Source organism: Chenopodium album, chromosome 9, assembly GCF_948465745.1.
Source record: "Chenopodium album chromosome 9, dcCheAlbu1.1, whole genome shotgun sequence".
Classification (NCBI taxonomy): Eukaryota; Viridiplantae; Streptophyta; class Magnoliopsida; order Caryophyllales; family Amaranthaceae; genus Chenopodium; species Chenopodium album.
In genome coordinates, this window is record NC_137842.1 from 60,606,456 (window position 1) to 60,619,660 (window position 13,205).

General features: G+C 33.4%; 1 protein-coding gene across 2 annotated transcripts in view; it reads right to left on the reverse strand.

The window, feature by feature from the left end:
* Nucleotides 1-12,798, reverse strand: part of LOC145558642 (uncharacterized) — a 55,765-nt gene extending 42,967 nt beyond the window's left edge. The window contains exons 1-3 of one of the 2 annotated variants that reach the window (XM_081619951.1): nt 12,683-12,798; nt 10,935-12,580; nt 9,725-10,107 (exon numbers count right to left, since the gene is read on the reverse strand). In XM_081619951.1, coding sequence (XP_081476077.1) covers nt 10,027-10,107; nt 10,935-12,580; nt 12,683-12,737 — 1,782 coding nt within the window. In that variant the 5' untranslated portion in view covers nt 12,738-12,798 and the 3' untranslated portion in view covers nt 9,725-10,026. Of the gene's footprint in view, nt 1-9,724; nt 10,108-10,934; nt 12,581-12,682 lie in introns of those variants that run through there. The other variant, XM_081619952.1, reaches the window with a different exon arrangement.
* Nucleotides 12,799-13,205: the final 407 nt, after the last annotated feature.

Consider the following 13,205-nt stretch of genomic DNA (forward strand, 5'->3'; position numbering starts at 1 on the left):
TTATGTTTATTTCAATATTTAAAGTCATTTACTATTTTCATTTCCTTTTGTTTAATTTTAATTTTTTTATTTAGAATTTATTAGACTATTAGGTTTCAAGATCGAAGTCAATATCTTTTTACCGTACAATCACTAAATCAAAGTCGCTCAACTAAAGTTTTGGACATTGCATAGCTACACAACATCCAACACATTTAATGATTACATGCAAATAATTTTCATAAAACTACGCATTCGATATAAGTTATTAAACAATTTAATTATATATACATTTTGATAGGTTTATATCTTTCATATTAACAAAATTTACGAATGTTATAATTATATTTTGAAAAAAAAAAATTAGACTTTGGAGTTTTGTATAAGATAGATAAAGGATAAGTTAATTCCCTTCATATATGCATTGAGTTTTGGGTGTTCTATCCAGTTCACCCTTTGGGCTAATCCAGATTTGAGGATCTGTTATAGGCTATTAGGTTCCACTCCCCTTCCAATTGTTGTTGCAGGGGAGCGAACACAAGTCCTCTCTACCAAGTGTAGTCTCAATCACCACTACACCAACAACCAAACACTTGGTATGGAGGACACGTGTTATAAAATATTATATTATATACATATACTTTTTTATATTATAAAAAATATTATATTATATACACATACTATTATAGTTAATAGTATTATTATGTATAAAACAACATAAATTATAGCACATGATTGTTGTATATCTAGTATAGTACATGAGCAATGCACGATTTTTATATCAAAATGTTGGTTTTCTAAAAAAAATTCATAAGTAATAGCATTGTTAATACGAATATTACAATTTAAAACACGAGTAATAGTTATAATACATTTTATATCTATCCTTTTTCCGTCAAATGTCTAATTCAATTTAACTTTTATTCTTCTTGTTTAGATTGGTTATTAATTGGTTCAGTTTTTTTTTTTTTTTTAATGCAAGAAAAACAAAAGGTCATTGTAAAAGACATTGTATAGAAAATGAAAGGCCGATTAAAATTAAATTTTTGTTCAATATTATATATTTTTTTTCCAAGACAACATTTTGGCTCAGCATTCAGTATTTGTCAAGGAGTACAACAAACGATAAAAGTAATTTTTACACTATTTTGTATCTTTATCAAAAACTTTTGTATTCAACCGATTACTTGAATTGAATTTAGGATAACTTGTAGACTATTTTGGGTAACTTTTATCAATAAAGCATAAATAACTTTCATTCATTCCAGGGAGCTTTTATAATAGGTGCACAATATTTTATTGTACATCTGATTTTTTTTAAATGTTTGGATTGATTTCATAATTGACGTCAAACTAAATTCTATCGATTTTATTTAATTTTAATAAAAAAAAAACAATATAAGTCTTTCAAAATACGAAATATTTATTTCCTTAATTATGCAACTTTAATCATATTGCTTCAAATTAGTTATACAAATTTTTGTATATGGCTGGCCACATGGTGCGGCAACGCCGGCAAGGGTTACTTGTAGGTGTTACTTGTATTCTGGGGCTACTTGTATGGGTGTTACTGATTTTGATCGGGGTTACTGGTTTTGTCAGGGGTTACTTGTAGCCTTGTAGGTGTTACTTGTATTTTGGGGTTACTTGTATTGGTGTTACTAGTTTTGGTCGGGGTTACTAGTAGGGTGTTACTGGTTTTGTCAGGGGTTACTTGTAGGTGTTACTTGTATTCTGGGGTTACTTGTATGGGTGTTACTGATTTTGGTCGGTGTTACTTGTAGGGTGTTACTGGTTTTGTCAGGGGTTACTTATAAGTGTTACTTGTATTCTAGGGTTACTTATATGGGTGTTACTAGTTTTGATCATGGGGTACTTGTAGGGGTGTTACTGGTTTGGTATGGGATTTTGGTCTGGAGTTACTTGTAGGAGTTACTCAGAATACAAGTAACACATACAAGTAACCTCACGATATAAGTAACCCCACGATACAAGTAACCCATACAAGTAACTTCATAATACAAGTAACCCGTGCCGCACCATGTGGCTTGCCGCACTGAAAAACCTCTTAATTAGTTATTATTCTTTAACTTGACTATAAATAAAGATTGGAAAGACTTTATGGATTATTTGTAGTATTGGAAAGTATATATTTATTATAAAAAAAAAAAAAATCAATATTTATGTTAGGAAATCATGAAAATCTTATACATGTATAGAAATTTGCTTTTATTGTTTGGAGCTTAACAAAAATAACTATGCTTGAATATGTAAACAGTAATTATATAATAGATATATTTTATACTTAAGATAAGCCAATGAGAGAGTGACATTTGTCATCCTCACATTGAGGTGCTTGTCTTTTAGTATAATATATAGATAGATAGATAGATAGATTGGAGAAAGTATTATAAAATGGAGGTAGTGAGGTAGTTGAAAAAAAAAAGTAGTGGAAGAATAGGAGGAGAGAGAGTATTATGTTAGGTCCACTAAGTGTGAGAAATGAATTAAATATTGTAAAAGCTTTCCAAAAGAGGAAATGGAGCAAGTATTTAAAAACGACCGGAAAAGGAAAGTGAAGCAAGTATTTAAAAACGGAGGGAGTATTATACTTCGGCCTTGTTCTTCTGCTGAAATTTGTCTAGCTGACAACTGCTCTGATTTTCTAACACCTGTTTTGCTCTCTACTCTGTTATGCCGGAAGCTCAAAAGAATTGTAAATGACATTCCTGATTCCCCCATTTTCTCTTTAATTGCACCATTAGAGACTATTACACTATTTACTTAATCTTTTTTACCACCTATCTTTTGTGATACATCTGTAAGGAAAAATATAGTCCTGTGAAATTTAAATAGAATCGTCTCGAAATTTACTTTTCAAATATCAACTTTTTAAAAAAAATTTTTTACAGAATTACAATTGTTGGGAGCGGATTCTTAGACCATTATCACTCATGGTATAAAAATTTATACCATCCCTCTCTCTCTACCACTTTCTCACTCCTCCACATCATTTATATCACAATACAATATACTTTCTCTAAAAATCACCCCACCCATGGTATCAAAAAAGTTTACCACCACACTTTCTCTCTCCCATATGTATTAATTATACAATTAATTTAATTATAATTATAATTATAATTATATTTTATTATTGAAAATAACTAATTAATGTTCTTAAAGTTAATTAAATAAAATAAGCAATTTAGGTAATAAAAGGCCAATTCGAAATAACATACAAAACTATATCAATATGAGTATCTATGTGTAGGTCTTGAAAAATTATGAACAATGGTAATTTTTTCATAATTATTTACTTTATATTTTTTTTCTTAAAATGCAATTGAAAAAAAATATATAAAAGATACATAATAACCAGGCCACATGGCATGACCTGGTTGGTTATGTTACACGGGGACCAAAGGAAATGTTTACCATGGGATGGTATATACCATTCCATGGTATACTTTTACACCACCATTGTAGTAAAAATAATCATATTTTGGATGAATATTTACATCGTGGTATAAAATTATACCACGAGTGTTGATGCTCTTAGCAAGCTACAAAATAGGAAAAGACCAATCAAAGAATACAATATTTGACTTCACAAACATGTAATGATTAGGAAACAAGGTGATTGAAAATAGAAAGATGTGTGGTCAAAGATATCAAAAAGTATTTAATAAAATTACAGGTCATCAATCAGGGACTTGATTGGGCCAATCAAGAAGTCAACAATCAATTAAAAATCTTATGAAGACTATGGAATCAATCAAATAAAGCTAAATCAGGAAATGAATCACTTAATTAAGGAAATATTGTTCAGACAGAGGTCCGTACTGAGTACGGACAATACAAGCTCAACGGCAGCTATCTGAGTAAGTCGACCGCCTTACTGAGCCTTTCTAAGAAAGGCAGCTTCCATTCAACGCTCGGACCATTTGAAGACACGTAATGAAAGCTTGGGCAACAAGCACAATCACGTCCCATGATTGAAGGAGCAAATCAAGTAAATATTAATCAACTAAATTAACATTTCCTAAAAGATGAAGATATCAATCAACATTGTCAACATTACCGAAATAACAAGGATTCTTCAATATTACCTTTATTAGATTCACAAGTCATTATAAATAGGATACTCTTTGTAATCGAATTCATTCATACATCGTCTAATACAATTTACTATACTTTTATACTAAAATCTTTGATTTATGTCATCCTTACGGACATCATTTCGTCCTTACCCAGAAATGTCTCTCTTACTTTGATATTTTTCCTTCAATTTGTAATCATAATTATAGATCTATAATTTTATTGCTCTTGATTCATTCATTTGGAGATTGTAGTGTTTATTTCTTTTAGCAAAATTTGATTATTAATACCCCTAAAAACCTTTAACAAATTCCTAGAAATTCACTTTCTAAGATTTGTCCAAAACAACAATTATATATATTAATAGTCAAAGTAATTCATTGGCAATCGTAAAATCACTCATGATACAATTTTTTTTTTAAAAAAAAAATAAATAAATAACAAAATATGTAGTATTTTAGAGAATATTAACCAATAAATTTCTAATGCATAATCTATCTTGAGGTGATTGTACTACCAAATTCAAAAAATAACAAAAAAGACATTTTATCAAATTGGTATGAAAAGTTTTGGCTGAGGCTGATAAAAACTATCCTAAAATCGAACAATCGATCCGAAAAATAAGGTATTTGATAGTTACCAGATCCATTATTCGATTCGAAATCTTGTTATCGATTACGATTATGAATATCAACTTATAGATAACGGGTATATGTTACTGGGGTGAGCATGATTCGGGTACCCGAACTATTAACATTATCGGTTCAGGTACCTAATAATTAATAACACTTAAAATGATATCCATTGATCGAGCCGATAAGTTTGAGTATTCTAAGTTCAGGTACCCGAATTTTCGAATTAATTATCGGGTACTCAATATGATATCCAATAATGAAAAGTTAGGGCATGTTCTCATTTACTGAGCTGAATTAACTGAACTAAACTAAACTGAATATTTAATGAGAGAAGGAAATTAGAAACTGAACTGAAAATAAGCTGAATAGAACAGACCCTTATACTTGCAATTTTATTTATTATTATATTATTCAACACTAATTAACAATAATACCGCATAATTATGACCAATTTAATAATAATATTACTAATCACTTAAATTATGAAGTGACTATGAAGTATAGTAAGAGTTTAGATTATGGATAAATAGTTTAAAGTAGGAAAAAAAAAATTGCTTACAGGATCGGGTAACCATTAATTTTAAAATGATACCCAATAATCATACCCGATAACAAATTATCGGATCGGGTACCCAAACCGTTATCGTTATCGAAACGAGTACCCTAATTTTCAATTCGTTTAGGGTTCGAGTTTCCGGTTTTTCGGATAATTTTAATCAGCCCTACATGTTAGTATGTACTAGATAAGCTTTTATTTCAACTTACACAAAGTTTTATATACACTAGGTGCACAATAAATTTATTTTGCAATGGTCTAAATTAAAGTTACCCCAAAATATATGTGAAGTTAACCCTCCGTAAAACTTTGTTAAAGGGGTAACTTTACATATATTTTGGGATAACTTGAAGCCGTTGCACAATAAATTTTACAGAAGTTTTTTTAGTGTGCCACATGGTGTGGCACGGGTTACTTGTATTCTGGGGTTACTTGTATGGGTTACTTGTAGGATGTTACTTGTATTGTGAGGTTACTTGTATGAGTTACTTGTATCGTGGGGTTACTTGTATCTGTTACTTGTATTCTGAGTAACTCCTACAAATAACTCCAGACCAAAATCTCATACCAAACCAGTAACATCCTACAAGTAACCCCTGATCAAAACCAGTAATACCCATACAAGTAAACCTAGATAATACCTATAAGTAACCCCTGACCAAACTAGTAACACCCTACAAGTAACCCCGACCAAAACCAGTAACACCCATACAAGTAACCCTAGAATACAAGTAACCCCTGACAAAACCAGTACCACCCTAAAAGTAACCCCTGACAAAACCAGTACCACCCTACAAGTAACCCTGACCAAAACCAGTAACACCTACAAGTAACCCTTGACAAAACCAGTAACACCTTACAAGTAACCCCGACCAAAACCAGTAACACCCATACAAGTAACCCCAGAATATAATTAACACCTACAACTCTACAAGTTACCCCTGACAAAACCAGTAACACCCTATAAGTAACCCTTGCCGCACCATGTGACCAGCCACATACAAAATTTGTATAAATTTTAAGGATGACGGACTTCATTAAAGGTTAGAAGTCAATAGATATCAATGTTCCCATAAGAAAACTTAGTAGTAAGGATGACGGACTTCATTAAAGGTTAGAAGTCAAGTCAATAGGTATCAATGTTCCCATAAGAAAACTAAGTAGTCTATGATTGAAATCATTAGTTTTCCCGAACCATAAATAATAGGTAGTCGGATACAAGTTGAACCGTAAACAATAGGTAATCGGGTACTAGTTGGGTTAGGTCGGTATATTTCCAATGGACAGCAAGGGACATCGATCAATTTCAGGTGTATTTGATTTCTCGGGTTGGTTCGATTTGATTCAAGTAAATTTTTGCTTGGGTAATCCATATTACCTATTGTTTACGGTTCAGGTCATTTGGTCAGGTTCGTAATGCACTTCACATAATAATTGAGTTCAATAAACTCTACTAATTTTCTCTGCCATAACCGTATGCATTGTATTACGAGGTACTTGCACTATATGGATATGATGTGTGCATGATTTCATAATAGAGTTTTTTTCGATTACAATAATCTTAAACTTAATAAAAAAAAGATATCTCAAACATTTGTACACCACTTCCTCACGAGGGTGCCCCAGTTTCTCACGATGAGAAACAAATTTTGTTTCTCACATGGCATTTTCGTAAATAAATCAACAACTCTATTCAACTGTGGAGCCCACAATAATGAAAAAGTTATTGATTTATTCAAGAAAATGCCCCCATGAGAAATAAATTTCGTTTCTCACCATGAGAAACAGGGAATTTCTCCTTCCTCACCCCTTGTCTTTTGTTTATTTTTTTTCCTCACCCCTTACCTTATACACAAACTTTTATATGTGGCTGACTACATAATATGACCAATTATTACGGGGGTTACTTTATCAGTGTCATAGGGGATTGGTTAGAAGCATAGTACATCTGTTCAAACGGAAGCTCCCAGTTAGGTAGTTGCAAGATTGGTGTTGTGACCAACTTGTTCTTCAACTAATCAAATGCCTTCTTGCATTCCTCATCAAAAAGAAACTCCGAACCACAGCTTTTTGGAGTAATTTGCACAAGGATTGGGCAGTCTTGGAGAGTTGGATAAACCTTCAATAAATCTCTTAGAAAATCCTGCATGGGTAAAAAAAAGAGCGTACTTTCCATGTGTACGGAAGAGGGCCGGGGTAAGGCAAAGAAGAAACAAGATCAATTTTGGTTTGTCAACTTTTAAACCCTGAGTAGAGAACACATACCTAAAATTAAGGGCGACTGTAACCGTTAACCGATATAAGTGACTTATTTAAACGGTTAATTAATCGTACCATTAAAATTAAATGATTACGATTAACCGAATCGCTAAATATAGCGGTTAACTGTTACAGTTATGATTACAAGTTACAATTTTATAATAATACATATTTTTGGAAAAAAAATATATATAATTTTGGATGATTGATGATGCAATTTGATCTTTTAGCTTGTTGGTCTGCCAATTTACCATGTCCTTAATTTGAAGATGATAATTTAATTAGGAGCCGTTTGGTTGGGGGTATTCAGGAAAGGGAAAGGGAATCAATCACCCCGATTCCCTTTGTTGTTGTTTGTTAAGCACTTTCTTCCATTCCCTTTACCCCCTTCATTCCCCCAAATCCCTCTAACTCCATTCCCACCCCCCCTAGGTATTTCCATTCCATTCCCTACCCAGTACCCACCTTCACACCACCACATCACCACCTTCACACCTACCAACACCACCGGAAACCAGCCCACCTTACCACCGCCGACACTACCCCGACCACCGCCCCCCTCCCCCGACCCTCGCCGCCCTCCCCTACCCCGCAAAACATCCCACAGCCCCCGCAAAACCCCTCCCTATCCCCGTAAAACCGCTGCCCAGTCCTCCCACCACCATCGTCGATCCTTCCCCGAGCCTCGCCGCTTGTCCCCTTCCCCGCAAAAGCATTCCTCCGCCACTTCCTAAACCCCTCATCGATCTAGGGTTTTTTCGGGGCTGTGGAAGGTTTTGCGAGGGGCGGGGATGGCCGGAGAAGGGAGGCGAAGGGTGAGGGAGGTGCGGCGACTGGTTTAGTGGTGGTTCGGTGGTGGGAACATTAGAGAATGAATGTTACTGGTGGTTGTGTGGTGGTGGGACAGGTGGGTCTCATTCCCTTTGTTTTTAAAACAAACAACACCCCAAATTTTAGGTATTTTCATTCCATTCCTTCTCTTTTCCTTTGTTCATTCCATTCCGATTATCCCATGCGAACCAAACGGACCCTTAATATGTGTAATATGACTAATATCATTAATTAAATCATGTGTCTCGTTTTGCTTTTTAAAAAAATAGTAATTAAAACTTTGTAATGTATTTTGTTTATCGGTTTGTTTTCTTAATTGGAACATGAATTTTATTGTTTATTTTAAAAAAAATTATTAGAATCGAAAGTTTGCAACTTTTGGAAGTGCATTTTGATTTAAAATTTATTAAATGGGTAACGATTAACCTTGTAACCGGACCGCTCGTTAGGAACAGTCAACCACTGGTCCTTAATAGTATGATTACGGTTCACATTTTTAAGAAACTGACATAACGGTTAACCGTATCATTAAAAATAAACAGTATGGGTAACCTATTGTGCAAAACCCTACCTATAACTATACCTTGTTGAACCATAAAGTGATACTGTTCAAAACTAAGGACAAGGTTAGTTTCTACTTTCAAGACATCGTTTTACAACAAAAGTGAGATGGTCTAAGCATGCAACTACCAAATGAATCGGTATGTATATGATGAGATCAACCTTTACCATTAGACCCAAATCTTACTTGATAAACATAAAAGTTATATTCCGAACCATACACTCTTAACAATATTCTACAATTTGTTGACATGACAGGAGCTAAACAAAGGGGACATGCAGGAGGCTCATCATCCACTAATTTTGTAACTTTTTCTTTAGAAAAATAAGATACAAATATTCTAACTTTTTTATCTAAGGGACATTTTTAGAGCATCCACACTCGTGGTATAATTTTATACCACGATGTAAATATTCATCCAAAACATGATAGTTTTTACTATAATGGTGATGTAAAAGTATAATATGGAATGGTATATACCATTCCATGGTAAACATTTGCTTTAGTTATTAACATGCAGCAACAATGCATCAATATAAAGGCTGCAAGGAAACATGGTGTGGACACACAGTTTTTAAAGTCTACCTCTCTTCTTTTGTTTTTTTGTTTTTTTTTTTTTGTTTTTTTGTTTTTTTTTTTTTGTTTTTTTGTTTTTTTTTTTTTGTTTTTTTTCCTGAAAATGGATTTTAATTCATCCCAACTTTTCATACAATTTTATCTGTGAAATTTGCATGCACCTCCGTTGACAAAAAAGGCAATTATAAGGCAACTTTTGATGTGGTCCAAAAAATTGGGGGAAAAAAATCACAAGGATAAGATTAGTAAGCCAATTCACTAAAAAAAGGCAAACATTGGTCAGTCACTATCAAATATAGTCCTAGAATTATTGCACTTTTACTACATAATAAAAGTATATCAAATATGATCATTATGATCATAAACTAATACGGATTAATCCCAACTTTCTAAAAAAATAAGGCCTAACTTTGCAAATGTTGAGAATTTAGACTACCTAAAGTAAATTTCAGCAGGAAAGCACTGAAATATGCTACTTCTGGTTATGCTTAAGGTTGGACATAGCCACCAAAATGCTGTTTTCAGCTTCATGGAGATGCAATTCCTTTAGCCGCCCGAAGACGTTGCGATCGCCTTAATGCTGTCCCTGTCCCTTCCTCTTTGACATCCTGTTTAAGTTTTTGTAAACAAGTTCGTTAGGCCATGATCATCCTTTGCACAAGTGCATACATAAGCAATTATGTATTGATGAAATTAGAACAGGATTTGTTATATTAGTTTTGTATAAACAACAATGCTCAATCACATTAAACAGTTATATTCTGTACAAAACTACACAACATTGTTTCCAACATTAAAGCAAGGTACATTCCTAAAGAGTTGGTATTTATCTGTTAATAGTTCTTGTAGTTGGCATTGGAAGTCTAGGAGTATGCTACTCGGACTCGTGTGTATCAAACTTATGTATCGAGGTGCCTCTCGCACTAGGCATTCATGGATCTATGTACTTAGGCATGAGATAACATAACAACCAAGGAGACTCAGAAACAGTATCAAACTAATCATGATCTAAAGAGGCATTATATTAAGTATGAATTATGATCTAAAGAGGCATTATATTAAGTATGAATTATGATCTAAAGAGGCATTATATTAAGGTTTTTTCTTTGTGTAATGATCAGAACTACAGAATTATTTAACAAACAAACTAATTATCCGCCATATATGTGTTCTTAGCTCATCAATATCAGAGTATAATTATCTAAATTCACTATATAATACTGCAAACAATCAAATTGAGGAAAGTGTAACAGTCAGTAACAATGATCAGCTTAACACCAAAGAAGTTTATGTTTAGCTTATTCTAACTATGATATCATACATAACAAAATAACCTTATAAAATATATTATGAAGCATATATATCAATACTATGATGATAAAACAATATAATCAGATTTAATGCCAAGAAATTTCACACAAATTTAAGGCCATACCTCTTGCTTAGCAGACTCTGAAGCAGAACTAGACACCTTACTCTTCTTTGCCCTTCTTTCATCAGTCACAGCAAACACACTCTCCCCCCTCTTCTGCATCCCACCACTGAATTCGCCTCCGAATTCAACCTCACCGAGCTGCTTCACCTCCGGAAACGTTCTTCTAGGTGTTGGAGTCTTCTCCCTATCCACCCTAGACTCAGCAACACCAACTGTCAAATAATTGTTTATCTGACATTTTGGTCTAAAACTGATCCTTCCTTCATTTACAGCTGCAGAATTTCTCACCCTATATGAAGCAGTAGCCTTTGTAAAAGCCCTCTTACACTTCTTGCGAAAACACACCAATACTGTCAAACCCAACACAACCAACCAAGATAATCCAATCATCCAAATGAATTTCATTTGGGTTATTTTCATGTCATTCTGATCATCAATTTCATGACAATCATCAATAATTTCTACCTTATTTTCTGCTAAATCCAAAAATTTCTCTTCCAAATCAACCAATTGGGGTTCAGGAACAGCAGTAGGTGCATCAGAAACCAGATTTTCCTCTTCATTTTTAGGTTCAGCAACATTGATGTCTTCATTTTCCACATTTTTCTCAGGAAAAACACCATAAAAATCCATGACTTTTGGAAAACTTCTCAAAGCCCTAAAATTTTCTGAATAATCAAAGTCAAAATTGAACTCAACATCCAAATTTTCCTCTTCAGGTTTAATAGGTTCATTTTCTTCATTTTTCTCAGCCGAAACACCATCAAAATCCTTTATATTTTGATGAAAAGCCTCAAAAACCCCAATTTTTTCTGAGTAATCAATCTCAGAATTGAACTCAACATTCAAATTTTCCTCTTCAGGTTTAAAGGGTACTTGATTTTCCTCCAATCTTCCCAAGATTTCCCCTCTAATTTCTGATTCAGCATCATATTCAGACACCCAATATCCACCAGAATTGATACACCTTGAATCCCTCAATGCAACAACCCCAGAAGTTAAATTCCCCAAATCTTGAAATTCAATTTTTTCTGAGTAAATTGCAGCAGAATTATTCATTGAAGAAATATACATGGTACTGAAAATTAACCCAGAAATCACAAATACCCAATTGAATAACACCCATTTCCACCCCATTCCTTTTTCTTCAACTTCCTCCTCCATTTCTTGATCAAGATTTTCCTCACTTTCAATCACATTACAAGAACTCTCAGAATCAAGAGAATTTCTTTTAGGGCTAACAATAACAGTACTACTACTACTGCTGCTACTGCTACTGCTACTGCTTTCGAGTTCTTTTCGAAACACGATTTTTCGCTTTCGATTGGGGTTATACCGGAGGAATTTAGGCCGAGGAGAGAGATAATTGGTGAGAGGATCATAAGGCAATGTAGTTGTAGAATTAGCAGAAGAATCAAGAACAAAAGATTCATCTTCATCATCAGAAAATGATGGGATTTTTGAAACAGATTTTCTAGGATTAGAATCATGAATTGTACCCTTTTTTGGCGGTTTCCACTCTGCTAAGATCTTCTTCTTGTTGGGAGTTATATTCTTTGATGCAGTAGAAATTGTGGGTGCCATGAATAATTTCTTGTTCCTTTGCTCTGAATTTCGATTGAATTCACTCAAATTTTCATTGTTTCCTGCAATTAATTGGAGAAATTCAGTGTTAAACTTCAGAATTTTGATAAAAATGAATTTAATTGAATTGAAGTTAACTTGTAAAATTAAAACAAATGAAATACCTGAAGGAGAAAAATTGGGTGATGATGGAGAAAGATACTTTTTAGGATCTTCCATTTTTTTGAAGCTTTCTCTTTTTAGGATCTTGGAACTTTCTGAGTTTTTTTAGTGAATGCAGAAATGTTATTGCAATTGAGAAAAATGACCGTTGCAAATTTATTTATATGGGATTTGTTGGATTTTTGAATTCGGAGGTTTCAGGTTTTTTGACCGTTGGGATTGTTGAGTGTTCAGGGTATGATCCAATTTTTGGGCCTGTGTTTGTGATAAATTGATGCTGTTTTTCATTGGACTTTTGGTTTCTGTAATAAGCGTTTTTGTGTTGCGTGTTTGTGTATGGAGGGTCGAAATTAGTTATGTCGATATTGGTTCGACCCAAATTGTAATCAAATTTAAAAACCTACACCTAGAACGGATGACGTAAAGGCAAAACTGATTCGGATAAATTGAATCTATGCAAAATTAGTTGTAACTTAAATCGATTTGTTTAACATGTCCTGAATGGACCTGAGTCGTCCCTATATC